Source organism: Callorhinus ursinus, unplaced genomic scaffold (genome assembly GCF_003265705.2).
Source record: "Callorhinus ursinus isolate GAN/ISIS: 27379988/994484 unplaced genomic scaffold, GSC_fseal_2.0 scaffold20, whole genome shotgun sequence".
NCBI classification, from domain to species: Eukaryota; Metazoa; Chordata; class Mammalia; order Carnivora; family Otariidae; genus Callorhinus; species Callorhinus ursinus.
In genome coordinates, this window is record NW_027397082.1 from 23091363 (window position 1) to 23108999 (window position 17637).

The 17637-nt window shown below is 48.8% G+C and overlaps 1 protein-coding gene across 1 annotated transcript in view; it reads left to right on the top strand.

Annotated features, from left to right (window-relative positions):
• The window catches only part of TLL2 (tolloid like 2), a 122417-nt gene that overhangs the window by 78804 nt on the left and 25976 nt on the right, over positions 1 to 17637 (top strand). The window contains exons 9-11 of the mRNA XM_025880974.2: positions 3701 to 3825; positions 6134 to 6249; positions 11338 to 11440. Coding sequence (XP_025736759.2) covers positions 3701 to 3825; positions 6134 to 6249; positions 11338 to 11440 — 344 coding nt within the window. The remainder of the gene's footprint in view (positions 1 to 3700; positions 3826 to 6133; positions 6250 to 11337; positions 11441 to 17637) is intronic.

Here is a 17637-nt window from a genome sequence, read left to right on the forward strand (position 1 = left end):
CAATTCATTATTTTAACATTCTACCACAACTACTTGCTTACCCCACCCCAGGGTTTGGAATGATTTTGGCAAATCTATTTTGTGGCAAGTGGATACCTTCATTGTCCTTTCTGCCAGTTTTCTGCATGGATTTTCAGGAATAAATTACTTCCAGTGGGCTGTAGGAACTGTAGGCTTTTTTTTTTCAGGAAACTACTTTGTTCAGTGGGACATTTATCAGTGTCCTCCGTACTGATGATCTTTCCTGGCCCACTTCTTGTCAAGTTTCACACTCCCTAACTCCACGTCATTACTCCTGGCTACGCATCCCCTGCAGCTAGCCTGCACATCGTCTTTGAGTCTGTTAAAGAGCAGAAAATGGCCTATAAAACATATGCTCATCTGGAGGCAAATGCTCTTCCTGCTGATGGGAAACCCAGTCTTCGTGTGTCTTTACAATTGATCTCTCTCCTTCCAACTTCACTTTCTAGTTTATTGCAGGCCCTCCCTCCTCCCCCTTGGTTGGAGCTGGGCTGTGGGGAGTGATGTCTTTGCAGCTTTCATTGGACAAGGGTCCAGGAGCTGAGGAGACAGTTCTGTGGTACGGAGGTGTCTTTGTTTGGAGAGCTCAGAGCTGACAGCTTTAGTCCCTAAAGCACCTGCCAAACCCTTTCGTAGTTTAGAGGAATGTCAATGCTAAGAGTTGTCCTACGTAAGAGGGATGTCACTGCAGCGGTTCACACAAGGGACACCTCTTGTAGTAAATACCTTCCGGAGCCTGCCGCCTTGCTGGCAGCTCAGGGACAAGTCAGGGAGGGAGTCCCAGCCCCCAAGTGCTGTCCCGAGTGTGGGCTGATGTTGTTTCTGCTGTTTCGGTGTCTGAAGTCTCCCACATTAAAGCCAACTCTTTCTTGGGCAGTGGGCAACATTGGCTGGAAGGAGAAGGATGCGGGAGATGGGCTCCGGGCCTGCCTGGGTTCCAGGGCTGGCTCTCCATTACTAGCTCTGGACTCTGTGAGAGACACTTAAGTTCCGCAGGCTTTTTCTCCCCTGTGGGGAGGAAGCCCTAATAAGAATGGCACCCACACAGCATGGCCCTGGCAGAGTCACCTGTGTGCCGTGGGCTTCAGCGGGGTCGGCTGGCCCAGGTTGCTAAGAGATTGTGGTGAGCTTTACATTTTGTGCAGCAAAATTTCTTTCCTCGGGGGAATCAAGAAAATAATTACAAATGAACACATTTTATGTTAGGGCAGAAGTGCCTCTTTTTAGATTTAGTAGGTGATTGAATTTAGAATTTTATGGAGAGTCATTTCTTGTGGTTTAAAATGTGGCAAAGTCAGTGAGGGAAACCAAGGATTCCACTAAATTTTCTCTAGAAGGCTCTGGACCCAGAGATGAGGCAGTAGGAATTAGAGAAAGATAGGCCAGGTGGTTAAAGTTTGGAGAAAGGGATGCCTCAAAGGAAATCAGCAGATGACCCAGGCTCCTGCATGCTTCCGTTGGAATGAAAGTGAGCTTGAAGTCTGACTTAAAAAAGTATATGCAAAACCAGAAAGATAATCAAACATGTAACCAGCAAGAAATAGGGATAATAGGTTCTCCAAGGTAGTGCAGAATTTAGGGGAGAGGAAATGTTGGAGAGAGAGGGGGGGAGAAAGTACACTACAGCTAATATATAGGTAACATGCATTTTCACGTTTCCTTTGGGTGTACATTACTTCGCAAGATTTTTTGAAGACACTGGCCTACCTTGGTTACATAATTTAATTCAAAAAGCATTTCTTGACCTGTTAGCTCCAGTCCCTGAGGGCATAGAGATGAGGGTCTTGGTCTCTCTGCTTGAGGAACTTACCATTTAGCAGAGAAGACAAATACCTTCATCCTTCAAAAAAGACACTAGAGTATGAGAAGAAGAGACTAGACATGTAAGGCCCAGAGGCAGTCCAGACAAAGGAATGAGTAACTCAGGATGAGAGGGATAAAATGGGCTCAAGAAGACTTTTAAGAGGGAAAACCGTCTGATAGGGTTTTGGTGAATGAACGGGAGTTGGCTAGTGGACAAGAAGATGGGCAGTGGGCAGCCTCAACAGAGGACAGCCTGTGTAAGGGCATGTTTGGGGCTAGCAGAAGTTCAGTGTTGCTTAAGATACCAAGTGGGGTGGAGGTGTCAGAAGTGGCTGGAGAGGAAAGCAGAGCCAAGGGCCTGGGGATCCACGTGGTGATTGGAGATCAGGGGGGGCTTCTAAGCAGAGAGGACACAAGCCTGCCCTTGCATTTCCGGATGATCCCATTGCAGTGTTAGAGGGGCGGCACAGAGGTGGCTGAGTCCACAGGGAGGGAGGCCAGTTAAGATACTGGGGAGAGCTCACGAAGGGGATGTTGTTTGTCTGAGCTGAGGGCTGGAACGAGGAGGAAGGCATGGATTCAAGGCATGACAGAAGGTGCCATGGTGCCTTTGGATTCCGTCTTGGGACACAAGGTTCATGGGGTGAGCATGGATATGAGACCCAGACATAGTGTGGTAGAGGGCACACCAGGCATCTGGGGCTTAGCAGGTGATTCTGGGGGTCAGAATCAGAGAACTCTCTGTGAACCTTTCCGTGGTGGCAAAAACCCAGAGGAAACAGTGGAGCAAGTGAGGTGGAGGAAGACAGAAACTCCAGGGAGAGCCCAGAGGGGGAAGCAGAAGTGGATGTTCAGTTGCTGCTCAGAGACAGTGGTGCCCTAGGAGCCAGGGGACGAGAGGCTGAGGAAGGAAGGAGCAGAAGAGTGTCAGTGCTGTCAGGGAGGGCAGGTGGCGGTTGACAGGTGTCCACCGGAGTCATCAGTCGGTTGGTGGCTGCAGACCATGGCGGCGCAGTCTGATTGCAGTTGCTTTGAGGAGTGAATGAGAGGTGGGCAGCCAGACGGAGGGAGACAGTTCTTTCCGGAAACCTGGTTAAGAATGGAGGGAAGAAACAGGTAACTGGAGAAGGAACTGGTTCGGAGGGAGGCCCTCCCTTCCAGGAGAGGCCCCTGCATCGTGGGTCTGGAGGCAGAGGAGGAGGCTCAGGCAGGGGTCCACCAGGCCCACGTCATGGAGGTGCGAGCCCAAACTCAGCCGGGCAGCCTGCTGTCTGCTCCTCTGTTTTGGTCATTTTCGATTTCCTTCATGTGGGAATAGAATAAGATGTTAGAGCTGGAAGGGCCTGCTAGGACTGTCTAGGCCACTCTCTGACTGTTAGAAAAGTAAACTGAGGCTCAGGGAGGGGAAGGGGCTTGTCCGAGCTCACCCAGGTGGCCGAGCCAGGCTGTACATGGAAATCTCTAAACCAGGGCTCTCTCGGCTACCCTTTGCTCTCTGCATTCATCTCACTTTCCATCTGATCATCCCCATTGCCAGAAAGGCCCCCCAAACCCTGATTCCCATTATTCACCAACCCATCAACCAGGACTAACTGACCAGCCCCTGAGAGCCTCACACTGTGTTTCCCAGGCTCTCTCTGGAGACTCTCCAAGACTTATCCATGCTCAGTGGTGCCCGTTGCACACCTCCAGGGAGCTCCACGCACACCTAAGTCTCTCTGAATGGTGCTCCCCACAGTTGTACAATGTGGCAGCCCAGGGGCCAGGGACATCGGTGCGGTTATGGGCAGGGAAATAGAGACTGTACATCCCGGCGCGGCCAGCCAGACAGCCTTGACTTTTCTCTCTCCTTTCTCTCTCTCTTTTCTTCCTGTAGAGGAGTTTTCTTAGACACCATCCTCCCCCGCCGAGACGACAATGGCATCAGGCCAACCATTGGCCAGCGCGTGCGGCTCAGTCAGGGAGACATAGCTCAAGCCAGGAAGCTGTACAAATGCCCAGGTAACTGAATCCTGGGGAGTCCCGGGGCCTCGGTAGCACCCTCAGAGCATGACTCAGCCACCCTCTGCAGACTCGCCCCCTTGCCGGGAAAGTGGCTTGGGGAGCCTGACGAGGCTGCTGTAATTCCTGGTGTGCGGCTCTCAGGAAGGCTTTAGACAGTGTAGGAGGCCCAAATGGGGGAGGTCATTGCCGGTAGTGACACGAAGAACAGGTCTGGGAGCTCGCGGCTTCATTTGTGGGAATCTTCGGAATTCTCTGGCGCAGCCCGGAGAGTCTGAAGAGGAAGAAGCCCTAGGGGAACAACGGGGAACAGGGACCCAATGCAGTGTGTGCCCCATAACTATAGAATCCCTTCCCCTTCCTATGGGAGTAGGAGATGTGGGTTTGCCGAAACAAAAACCAAGGGTTTTGCAGGAAGACTGTGAATGAAGGGCAGTGTTTATAGAAGGGGGGATAGTCAGCCTCCCACATCCTCAGTGCTGTAAATGAGGTTGTTTCTATGGCCTTGGGGCTTTCCTAGCCATCCAAGGTGCTGGTCATTGGCTAGAAATCTGACATCGGAGCCTGGACAGTGCGCTGGAGTCTGCGGAGATGTCTGCTTCTCCGCCCACCCAAAAGCCCCCTCCCCTTGAATGTACCCACTTTGCCTTCCGTCCCCTTGGCTTCAGCATCACCTCCCCCCACCCCCAACCTGCTGCCCTGGGAGGGAGCTCACACTGGCCCCTTTAAGCTGTTGAGCTTCAGTGCTAAGCATTAGTTACAGCAACCAGGGTTTACGACTGATGGGAGAGAACGCAATTCAGTAGTTTGGGGAGGAAGAAGGAAATTCATTACCCACAGGTCCAGTAACATTTTCCAAACCCCAGACCAGACACACAGTTTGATCATGGGCCAACATATTTGAAACAGGGGCCATCTTAGAAAATCTAGGCTGTCAGCATGCGAAGGACTCTGTGGAGCTTGGTCCATCACAAAACTCTAGGAAATATGTCCATCCAGCTATTGGTCATGTGGGGGCTTGTTAGGGCTGAAATGTAGGACACACATATCATATAACCTTGCTGAACCGAAAGAGAAACCTTATAGCATTCTCTGGGAAATGCCATAGTATTTATTTAGTTATAATGTATATGCCTCTTACTTCCCCAAAGGGATTGGAGGCAGCTGGTAAATACCATGGAGCCGTATAGTAACCTATCTATTCTTGCAGAGTGTTGATGATTACTCTAAAATAATTTCCGTGGAACCCTTGGGGGTGTTGACTGCCGGGCATAATCCTCATGATGCCTGGCAGTTGTTCGGTAATGTGATACTGAAGCCCCGACATCCAGGATTTCCTGAGGCTGATGACGGGCCGCTCTCTAGCTATTCCTTCCTGCGGCTCCAAAACTGCAGCTTCCAGTAATTTCAAGTAGTAACTAAAAGCAGGGTCTTTGCCGAGTGGAGGTTGAATTGCACGTAGGCAGATATGGGTAAGGATGCTTGTTTCCCACACTTTGGGGGTAACCCTTGGGAAGAGGGGCATGCAGCAAACCAACGTCTTTGTCTTTAGGGTCTGAGTCCCTGGGGGTCGGGAGGTAAGGAACCTGCAGCTCCCAAGCTTACTCATATGAGGTACCTTTTTTTTAAGGACAAATTAGAGGAAATATTTTTCACATACATAAGGACGAGGTTCTAGGCTCATGACCAGGCAACCCTCAAACATTCAAGGGCGGAATAGCTTCCCATACCTCTGGTCATTTTTGTGTTTTCTTGACTGTTTATTTGGTAGCTCGTTCAGAGATAGGTAGAAAAAGAAGAGGCAAGATTCAAACCAATAAGTTTCTCATGAAATGAGTTTCCAAGTGTTTTCTTTGTCTTGTTGCTTCACCGACTTGTACTTTTCTGTGCTCACTGCCACAGATGTTATCAGTCGTAATTACACTGACAGCTATGTGTGGCGCAGTCACTGTGTGCCAAGCACCGAGCCGGTCCATGTCATTAACCCTTCAGGCAGCTCCTGCCCATTTTACAGACAAGAAAACTAAGGCCCAGCAAGGCTGGGAAACTTGCCCACCATGCTCAAGGCCATGCTCAATCTTGACAGCCTCAGAAGGAACCCCTGGGTCTTACTTTTTGGTGCCCAGACCCTATTTTCACTTTTATTAGCCAGAAAAAAATTGTCGATCTGCCTGACATGGTTCTCACTGATGCATCCCGAGGGCTTTGGCTGGTCAAGGGATGCTGCTTGCTCAGCAGCCTGGCACAGGGAGCTGCTTAGGTGGGGGGCGTGTCTGCCCAAGTCACAGTCATTGTTTTGCTTGTGCAGCGTGTGGGGAGACCCTGCAGGACACAACAGGAAATTTTTCTGCACCTGGTTTCCCAAATGGCTATCCTTCTTACTCCCACTGTGTCTGGAGGATATCGGTCACTCCGGGGGAAAAGGTAGGTGTGAAACCACCTCAGGAAATGACATAGCTTTCTTTAGTTGGGTAAGGTGTGGGGCGTTGTGCTCTCACTAATAGTAGGAAAAGCAGCTCTTACGCTGTGAGCACCCACTATGTACCAGCTGCTGTGCTAGCCTGCCTGACATTATCTCTGGACTTTCAACCAGGATCATACAAATGGCGGCCTAGAAGCAAAATGTCCACGTGAATTATAGATCAGGCTCACAGTTTGTAAAAAGTACAAACAAAAAGTATCCTCTTCCTTGATAAATACACCATCCAAATGCCTTGGAAGGTGAGGATCCAAATGAGAATTCCTTAACACCTCAGAGTGTTGCTCTGGAAGGTAGCAATGTGGGGAGAGCTAGCCCCAACCCACAGCTGGCCCTTCCTTCTCTTCTCAGCCCCCCATTTCGTTTCAGGAGCACCCATGGCGACACTCCAGCCCACTCTCCCAAACACTCCGCACTCCTACCTTGCAAACAGCTATTCCTCCAGTAGAAGCAGGCTGGTTAGATGTGCTGTCTACCTCTGGGAGTGTGGATTCAGGGCAGAGATCTCTACATGCTCTGGAAGTGGGCTCTGATGGGCTATTTGGACAGGAACTCCAGGGTCCTGGCCACCTGGAGTGAGGTCTAGGAAATATGCAAGCTCTGGGTGAGCACAATCCTTTGGGTCTGAAGATTTCATGATTCCCTCCAGATTCCCTCTAGAGCTGAGCCAAGGCAGCAGCTTCTTTTGCCCTGGTCCAAGGGTGGTATGTTCTCAAACCTACTGCAGGATGCATCTCTTCATATCCATTATATGGATAAAGAATTTGAGGCTCAGACATTTAAAAAATTGCCCAAATTCACAGTAAAATATAGAACTGGGACCTGGGGCTTCTGCACTCCTAAAACTTGTGTGTGTGTGTGTGTGTGTGTGTGTGTGTGTGTGTGTGTGTGTTTGCACCTCCCTTCAAATCCAAGACTAGACGCTGCTGTCTTTGAGATGCCCTCTCCATCCCTTGGGTCAGTCTCCCTACAGTCATACCTGCCGAAGCCTGTCTCACAATATCATGACTGCTGGTTTATTTGGCTGTCTGCCTTCTGGACCTAAACTCACTGAGGACAGAGACTGTTCACCCCAAGGTCTCCAGCACCCAACACAGCCCATGGCACATAGTCACACAAAAAGTATTTGTTGAATGGGCATGTGAATAGATGAGTGGCCAAGTGAAAAACCTGCATCACCATGGGGGTAATGGATTTTCGGATGCCTGTAGCCAACCTTCAGGTAGTCCTAATTCATAACCGTTGAAGATGTCCATTTAAATGTTTTCTATGGCCTGGGTGCTTTTCTCAGCATATTATGTGGATTATTTCTTTTAATCCTCAGAACTTCTTGTGATAGGTGCTATTAGCACATTAATTCTTCAGGTAAGGAAATGGACTTGCCTAAGTCTACTCAGTTTGTTGCAAAGTTGGGATCTGAACCCAGGTGAGAACCTGGATGCTTAGCCATCATCCTATCTTATTTCACAAAGGGGTCAGGCTAATAGGCATTTGAACATGCATTCACACACACACATGCTCACACATATGTGTGCTCACACACAACACCCACAGGCAACTCTTCCTCTGGCTCTAAGCATTTATGACAGTGTGGTTGTCATCTTGAGCCTGAGAAACTCCAGGCTTGTCTTCCTCAGGTGCATGTACCATCTCTGTGCCTGCTGGCAGCATCGGAGAGAGGGAGGCCGGAAGAAGGAGGAGGAGGTGATCCAACAATCCCCAAATCGTTGAATTGCCTGACAGAGGAGAGGCTATGTGATGTGTTTGAACTGCACAAGATTCATCAAGCCTTAATTATTATTGCTAACTGGGGGGCAGGGAGAATATACAGCATTGAACTTCCTGTACCAATTATTTCCATTTCTGCTTCACCCAGCCTTCCCCAGAGCTGCTGGTAATTAGCAGACTTGATTGATTCAAGTATCACCTCTTGTTTATCACCTCTTCTCCTATGGTCTTTATGGTTCCCTTACATATTTAAAATAATTAGCCTGAATAATTATCCCATTCTATTCAATCATGAATGTGTTACTGAGGAAGTTGTAATAACATTTTCTTTCTGAAAATTTGAAAAGCTAAAGAATTATGTTGCAACCAGCTAGTCAATATGACTGAGCCCTTCTGCCTGAACATGAGCACAGTGGGAGATAAAAAAAAAATCTAATTTACAATCCCTGTCTTCAAGAGACTTAGAGTTTAGTTAGGGTCCCCCCCCCTTACCTCTAGGGAGTCTGATTTCATTGAAGGAGGGGCATTTGGTTGGCCCGGTATTATGTTTTGCACTTTTGAGGTGGTACTAATCTGTAGGCAGCGTTGAGAACCACTGGTCTAGTTTGGAAGAAGAGTGACATCTCACACACACAAACGCACACACACACAGTATAACACAGGAGAGGAGCTGGCCTATTATTTTCTGGTCATCCCTCTTCATTTCATAGGAGATCAGAGGGCTTTGTGGAAGAAGGTGCTACTTGTCCTGAGACCTGAACATTGGGTGGGATCGGCCCAAAGGAAGGGGTGGACACTCTCAACGCTAATTAAGACAGGCAGCCTGTGAAGAGCACTTAGGGTATCGGTTTGTGGAGCACTAAGTGTGCACTCAGTGTGTCTTGATTTTTTTAAAGTTGCATTTATTGAGTGCCTATTATGTGTCAGACATAGCATGATACACTCAATATACAGTTTTTCATGCAGCCCATCAATAACCCAATGGTGTGCGTGTTGTTTCGCAGATAAGGAAACTAAACATCCAAGCAGGCAAGTGAGCAGTAGAGCTAGTAAGTGGTAGTCTGATCTCAGAGCTAGTAAGTGGTAGAACTGAGAAATCCAGATCTGCCTGACTCTAATAAACACCTGCTCCACAGTCACTATAAGAGGCCAAGGAGGGGGACCCGAGGAGGGAAAGGCTGTGTCCATTCAGGCAATCAGAGAAGGACTCAGGGAGGAAGCAGAGGGCATTGGACCTGGGCCTGGGGAAACTTCCATTAGCAGGATCCCTGAGGGCACGCAGGGAAATAAGGTCACATATGATGGATGCTGGAGGCTCTGGAAGGTAAACAGAGAGTTTAATTAATGAGATGGGAGCAGGGAGAGCCACTGAAGTTTTCTGAGCATAGGAGGGGATAAACATGAGATGTAAGTGCAAGATTGATCTAGAAGCCCTAGGGCGCAGAAGGGGCCACGACACGGCAGGGAGGAGTTCAGGAATCCTGTCGGCAGGACCGATGGGGACAGGGCTGCTGAAGGGGCAGCCAGACTGGCTTGCAGCAGGACACACAGACATCTTCAGGGAAGGTAGTCTGTCAGCATCGGGGATAAACAATAGGGGTGAAGTAGAGATGACAGCAAGGGGCTGCACCCTGGTGCCTGGTGTCACCTGCGCACAGGGAAGCTGGAAGGGAAATGCTGCTGCACTGAGGGGCCCTCACAGTCACCAGGGAGCGGGGAGGACAGCAGCCAGCTGAGGCCAGAGAGCAGCGGAGAGAGGACAGGTGTGCTGAAGCCCAGAGAGAGGAGGTTCAAAGCAGGGGGCCATGGAGGATGGGACAAATGAATAACAGTCCTTTCAATCTGGCTGGGAAGGCACCGGAACCTTTGACCTGCAGCCCTCCAACATGGGGCTTTGCTTAGAGACAGAGGGACCTGGTGCTGCCTGAATATAAAAGAAAGTGGCCAGCAAACAGAGGAGAGAGATGAGCTGGCTCAGGCAGGGGCCCCAAATGGGATAAGGCCCAGGGTCAGGGCTGCAGTGACCAGGCAGGGCTGCCTTCAGTGAGCCCCAGGTGAGCAGAGAGAGCGGAGAAGTGATGGTGCAGGGACATGCTGAGCGTGGCAGACATGGCGTGGGCACCCTACATGGTGGTGATTGATGGTTGGGGGGCAGAAGGAGGGATGCCCAAACTCTGCTCTGGGCCATCTGCCAGGGGCGCCCCAAGCTGGAAGGGTAGCAGGCTTGTGGGAACAGTACCTGTGTGCCAAGTCCACAGGGCCACCCAGCCCCTTCCACTCTTTGTGGATGGGGCGTCCACTGAATGGCCTCAGCATGTTCAGAAGAACTGAACCCTTCCTTCCTAGTCCATCTGAACCCCCAGCTCCCCAGCCTTCACTCCTCTTCACCCCCCGCCTCCCCACTCCAGACACACATAGCACAACCTACACAATTCCCCAAACTCTCCTTGCCTGAGCTCATGTCAGTCCCTCTCACCAAAATGCCCTCTTGCCCTGTGTCTCTATTCCCCTTAGGTAAATGCCATCTTTTTTGAGAAGCCTTCTTCAGTATCCTGGGCAGCATCTATTTCCCCCTCCTCGGGGCTGCAGGATTCCCTTCCTGTACATCCCTCTCTTTTCAGCATTTATTCAAGAGCGTTCTAACTGGCCAGACACATCTGTGTTCTTTGAGCTCCCTAAAGGCAAGAACCCTGTCTTACTGATCTTTCGATCTCAATTGGCCAACACAGACAGGCACATAGTAGGTGATCAACTAACAATGGTGAGATGAATGAATGAATGCAGGAATGAGCGAATGAACAGCCTAACTATAGGAAGGCTATTGGATACACCACATCTCAAAAGAGTGAGGTCATGGTGAAGGGGACACTGATCACGGTGGTGTTCAGATGCACTCAGGCTAATCCCAGGCCCTTTGGAATGATTGATGATGTTATAAGATCTTTTCGTATCTCTGAACTTCACTGACCCCTTACCTCCTTCTAAATCCCCAGGCTCAATGCATCCCGGCCCATCTTTTTAATGCATCCTGTTTTCTATAAACCACCTAGTGACTTCAAAAGCTCAAGTTATTCCCCGGGACAGAACAAGAGGACCCATCTCCTCTGTTTACTCCCCATCCTGCTTAAGGTTTATTATTTAATGTCATGAGGTTTCCTGTGAGTGTGTCTTTGTGAGGATGCTCCTACTGTGGTCTGAGAGCTCTGTATGCTAAGAGGTAATGTGAGAACACAGGCATGCAAGATGTGTCTTCAAAACTCCTCGGGCTCTGCTGCCAAAGCTCACTTTACGGTCACTCTTTACAGATCATCCTAAACTTCACATCCATGGATTTGTTTAAAAGCCGCCTGTGCTGGTACGACTATGTGGAGGTCCGGGATGGTTATTGGAGAAAAGCCCCCCTGTTGGGTGAGTTGACTTGAGAAAGCCTTGGGAGAGGGGTGATGGGCTGCTCTGTGTGATGCCATTAATGTGTGGAAGGGCCCGTCCTGACAGCAGTCACAGGAAGCTCTCAAGGGTCGGTGTCATTGTAAAACTCTGAACACTCCATTTGGCAACACATGTTAAAAGCTTTTAAGACTGAGATGGCCCTTCAACCCAGCAATTCCGCTTCTTGGAATGTATCCTAAGGAACCAATTAAGGAAGTGTGCAAAGTTCTAGCTATGGGGATGTTCTCTGGAGCAGGAAAAATGGAAAACAGTCTAAATGTTCAACAGTATGGGTTCGCTGAAAACATTGGGATACATCTTTCCAGGGGAAAACTATTCAGCCACTAAAAATAAAGGTGGAAGTGCCTACTTATTGATACAGAAAGGGATTCCTGTACGTTGTTACACAAAAAGATGTTACAAAAGAAAACATGCAGTTGAATTCCATTTTAAGAAAGACACATGCATATGTATATTTTGCAGGTTTTGCAAACTCAGATGCCCTCAGAAATAAGGCCTACATGAGGGTGATGGGGTTGGTTGGCATAATAAACGAAGAAGTGGTGGGGAGTGTGGCAAAGTGAACAGTGAATATCTTGACCAGAATTACTCAAAACAAAATTAAAATTAAAACATGTACAGGTTGGATTCAACTGGAAGAAACCATTTTGTGATCTACAGTATAAATATCAAGTAAAATTATAAACATAAGTAAATAACACATAACGGTTATTTCAGGATGATGGAGCATTTTCTTAAAAAATTTATTCTGGGGATGCCTGGGTGGCTCAGTTGGTTGGTTGGGCGTCCAATTCTGTTTTTAAGATTTTATGTATTTATTTGACAGAGAGAGACAGCGAGAGAGGGAACACAAGCAGGGGGAGTGGGAGAGGGAGAAGCAGGCCTCCTGCCGAGCAGGGAGGCTGATGAGGGGCTCGATCCCAGGACGCTGGGATCATGACCTGAGCTGAAGACAGATGCTTAACGACTGAGCCACCCAGACGCCCCTAGGTGTCCGATTCTTGATTTCGGCTCAGGTCATTATCTCGGGGTCATGAGATAGAGCCCTACGTCGGGCTCTGCTCTGGGCGTGGAGTCTGCTCAAGGATTCTCCCTCTCCCTCTGCACCTTCCCCACCCTCTACCCTGTATGCCCTCTCTCTGTTAAAAATTTGTTTTATTTTGTTTTTCCTGGGTTAGCTATATTTTCTAATTTTTCTACAATAAGCATGTACCCTTTCTGGGAGATGCACAGTGCATGAACTCATATGTGAAAAGGCAACTTGGACCTTTCAGCAAGAGGCAGTGGGCAGGTGGCATAAGGAGAAAGGTCGGTTCATTCAGGATTGGTCACCAATCTGCAATCTCCCATGGATGACCACAAAAGATGAAAGTATAGAGAACCAATTGCGTGGTGTCCTGGGAATGGACATAGGGACCCATCTGGCTCAGGAATAGCAACAGCGGAGCCCGGGAGGGAGGCAGATTTAAAGGAGCCAGATGGAAGGGTTTTGGGTGATAGTGGATTGTCCTCATTTTTAGAGCAGTAGTAGGGTGGGCTTCCAGGTTGACAAGTCTAAGCCCTCAGTGAGATCTTTGTCCCTGGCGTAGCCTCACATGGGCAGAAAAGACACACCGGTTATGCTGTGAATGGCTGGCTTGGGAGTGAGCTGCTGTTGGAAACAGGAGGAGAGGAGGAGAGTTAAGCTGGGGAGTTCCGTGGCCAGACCGAGCCTGACTTCAAGTCAGATTCCGGGTGGGTCAGAAGAGATAGGGACAGAGGGTCTGGCTGGACCTGAGGGGTCCTGGCAGATACTAAGCTCTGTATTAGGGTCTCAGCCAGGTCAGCTTTCATTGGGAATAGCACCTAAACCCCTTCTGTCCAGAGGACCGTGAGTTTAAATTCCTAGAGGTACAAACAGGTAAGAATTTGTGTGCACTTGCGCTCAAGAAAGCAGCCATGGCAGGCTCTGCGTGGGGGTACCAGGTTACCGCCATCATCAGTGGGGTAGTTTGCCGTCGCAGTGGGCAAGCCAAGCACAGACAGGAGTGTGTACGCTATAGGACAAATGGGTTTGGTTACCCGATGCCAAGGTGGAGGCTGCCTGCCCTGGATTTCTGCTTCCCGTGCATGCTAGCAGCGAAGGAGGCATGGCTTTAGAGGTAGTACTGACTGGGTGTAGCAAAAAGACAGAGGGTGACATTCTGGGTAGCAGAGGTTCCTGAACCTGGCCGGACATCAGCATCAGCATCAGAACTGTCTTTGGCCTTCTACAGATCCTTAGGAGACTACCGAATCGGAATCCCCATGAGCCGGGTCAGGGAATGATCCTGCTTCTCTGTAAATGTATGTGCTTGGGTACTTGTTAGTACCACATACATAGAAAGGGGACCGCAAGGGTGCTTATCGAACAAACGAAGCTGGTTACCTCTGAGAAAGGCAGCACAGAGGTGCTGGGCAGCTTGGTGGTTTGGTTTGTATACTTCTGGATCGTTCTACATCTTTTACAAGAATGCATTCAGGTAGTATTTTATAATTAAACGACTACAACAGGCTGTGTGGGAGGAGTTGCAGTGACAACATGGAATTGTGGACCCCTCGACCTGGGAGGGATCTTAAAGTCTTGTCTTGATCCAGATATCTTATCCCCACTTACCCCACACCTTCCCCAGGAAATCATGCTCCTCGAGTGTGGACCAACTCGCTAAGTCCACACAGCTAGCTAGGGGCTGAGATGAGACCAGAACTCAGATGCCCTGGTCGTGGGGAGTGGGGACTGCCGCATCTGAGAAGTGTATCCCCGTAGGATGGTCAGATAAGATGCATGATTCAGTGTTTATCTGAAATTCCAATGTGACTGGCCTTCCTGTATTTTTGTTTGCGAAATCTGGCAACCCTAACCGCCCCCCGCCCCCCCAGAGGAATGCGGTAGACTCAAAGGGCTCAGGGGAAGCAAGCTCTCCGTTACTGAAGTTCCCTAGAGAGGGCCGAGACACGCTCCTGAGAGTGGGCACAGCCAGAGACATTTCCAGGGATTCCCTTTTCTTGAACTTGAAACAAGAATTTTCTCACCGCAGATCCTGGCGTTTCTGGTTACACTTTGATGGGTGAGTTGGGGCTTTTGCCATTCGTTGTTGTCAGTGATGGTTTGTTTTGTTTGCGTTTTGTGTGAGGTGTTTTTCGGCTCATATTTTACACACTTTTGCAGTGTGTGTGTGTGTGTGTGTGTGTGTGTGTGTGTGTGTGCGCTGTGTTGCAGCCAAGGCATGGCCCAGTGCCTGTAACCGTCATTCTTCGTTTGCAGGAATTCTCCTTTGCCAACTATTTGGCCCTGCTCTGATGTTTCCAAATGCAGTTGTTAGTGCACTTTTGTGTTTGGAACAAGTGCATTGTGTGGGCCGAACTGGTCCCTGGGAGGGGTCAGTGCCATGAAATCTGCTGGGAGGAGGCAGGTCAATGCCCCTTTGGCAGGAGGGAGAGCGGATTAGGGTGGATTGTGAAAGTATGCATCTTGCTCTGAAAAACTGTGCATTGCATATTTTCCCAGGGCAGTGTGTGAAAATCCAGGCATAATGGACGCATAACTTTTTATGAATGAACCCTTTATGACTCCCCATGGAGCCCACTTGTAGTGCCCTCATCTGCATTTCCTCTTCTTGATATCCTTATTAAACTCCTCCTCCAAGCCAGGAACCAGATTCCGTTTAGGGATTTGCCACCTTTTCTCTAGTCCAGTTTCTGCCCAGCCTGTTCATTCTCTTGGAAGGGGGCTGTTTGGGACCCACCGTTTCACAAAGTGATTAAAGAGAAATGTAAGTAGAATGAGAATAGTTCACAGCTGGTTAAAGGTATCAAATTGGTTTTTCTATTTCAGGGGTCACTCATGAGACTGCACCTGAAGTGGGGAGGAACAGGGCGGGGGGGTGCGGTGCTACAAAGAGAATTTACCAGTAAACTTAAATACTGTCGTGTTAATTGGATTCCCCTCCCTTATTTCTGCCGGAGGAATTACGCGAACAATGCACTTTTTTATGTAGAACTGTCTGCCATGCACACAAAAGCCCCTCTCCCCCCATTCCCTGCAGTTGGAGGGGGGGAAGTTCAGAAAGACCAGGCCGGCCAATCGGTGTCGTGTGGCCCCACTCCTGGGGCTCCTTGGGCCGGGGCAGTCTCCCAAATGAGCAGAAACGATGGCGGGAGTCAGACAGCCAGACTGGCATTGCCACAAGCTCGCTGTATGGTTGGAGGCTTTGATCCTTGTTCCTAAATGTCTGTGTCCAAACGGGGAACGATGCGTACGTTCCCAGAGAGCAGATTTCATGTCTTTTCATCCAAAAGCGGACCGTGTCCAGAATCCCACCCCAAACAGAGAAGTTCCTTTTGATGATGGTAGCCGTGGTTGATGAAGTAGGAGGTAAAGTTGATGAGGAAGGTCAAGATCCCAGACTGCCGAGGTTCAAGTCCTGCTTCACTTACAACTTTGAGTGTAACTCAAAAGTGCATGTAACTCAAATTCTTCAATCCTCGGTTTTCTCATAACCTAGATTACTAACAGTCCCTAACTCAGGGGGGAGCAGGATGCAGTTAGATCATCTGCGTACGGTGCTTAGGACAGTGTCATGCTCACTAACAAAGGGCTTTCATTAGAACCATTACGGTGGAGATTAGAGTGTTGAGAAAAGGGGACAAAGTAGAGGGTTTTAGTTAAGAATTACACGGTGATTGGGGGAGAGAAGTGACTTAGAAATAATCTGTAATTTATCCTACCAAGTCTGGCTTTGCAGTAATTCCTCTCTCCTCCAGAGTAGTGGGCAGACCGGGGTTGTCCTATGGTCCAACCATAGGTGGTTCATCTCATCTGGTTGGGTTCTTAGGCAGCAAGGCAGGTATGGGAAGTTCTTCTCTTTTTTGGAAACAGTCTCCAGTGGCTGTGACAGCTGGGGTTTTAAAAGGAGAGATTTGTACTTGAAACTTGGTTTGGCTAAGAAGGAATTCCTTTTGTGACCCCACGTTGTTGCAATGCTGTTCAGCAGCCCTGTCTCCTCACTGGTAAGCAATACTTCCCCACGCTTACGTGGTGCTTCCAAATTAATTGACACTCATTGGCCATGCCAGAGTAACCATTACTGAAAATTTATAGGCTTCTGATGGATTGTTCCTTGCCAAATTCTTGGCAGAAGTTTCAGCTCATCTCACTTAATGTTAAGCTCACCAAATCCAAAGAGCTGCAGGTGGCCAGAATTGGAAGGAAGCAGAAGGAGATTAGCAGCTTCTACCCCATGTCTCCCCAAAGAATGTATCCACAGTTGGCCATCAGGAAATGTCCACAGTGGTCTTTATTCCTCCCCGAACCTCACTCCCCCCATTTCTCAGAAGGGAAAGGGGAATTATAACTTCAAGTGGTGTTGGCAATAAGGAAGTGCCCACTAGATATCTGTTGAATAGACATAAAAAATATTGAGATATAATTCATGTATAATACAACTCACCATTTAAAGTAAACAAAGATTTTTAGTATGTTCACAGAGTTGTGCAACCAACCATCATCATAATCAATTTTAGAATATCTTCACCCCAAAAGAAAGCACATCCGTACTCATTAACAGTCACTCCCCATTTCCCCAATATTAAATGGATTTTTGAGTGACTCTACAGTTAGTACTTAAGAGAACCATGACTTCCAGTCCAAATAGACCTTGACTGGTCTGTGTTGTGAACTGATCAGTACAACTCAGCTCATGTCCCACCCCAACCCCATTCCTATCCTGCCGTTGGCTGCCATCTTTAGATGGCATTAGGAATTATAGAGTCAAGGATTACTATACACTGGGAAGGCATGGCCTTCGGCCTCTTCCTCTGTAGAAGATCCAAATTTCAGACTTGGATCTGAGTGTCTGAGGAACATACATTTATTTGTATTTTTTCAGTAACAGAATTTCAACAGCAATTATGAGCCCCTTTCTATCAGGTAGTGGGAAGTTAACTTCAGTCAGATTGTGTTTTCTTCCCTCGAGGTGGGGGTCCGATAAGGGATATACTTTCTGCCAAGGCATGGTGGCAGGGGAGGCATCCATATTGCCATCCCAGCTGGCCTTGCTGGATGTCCTCATGCCTGGTCTCCAGCCCTCTGTCTGAGCAAAGAATCGTAAGTGGCTGCTGGGCCTCCTTCTTGTCTC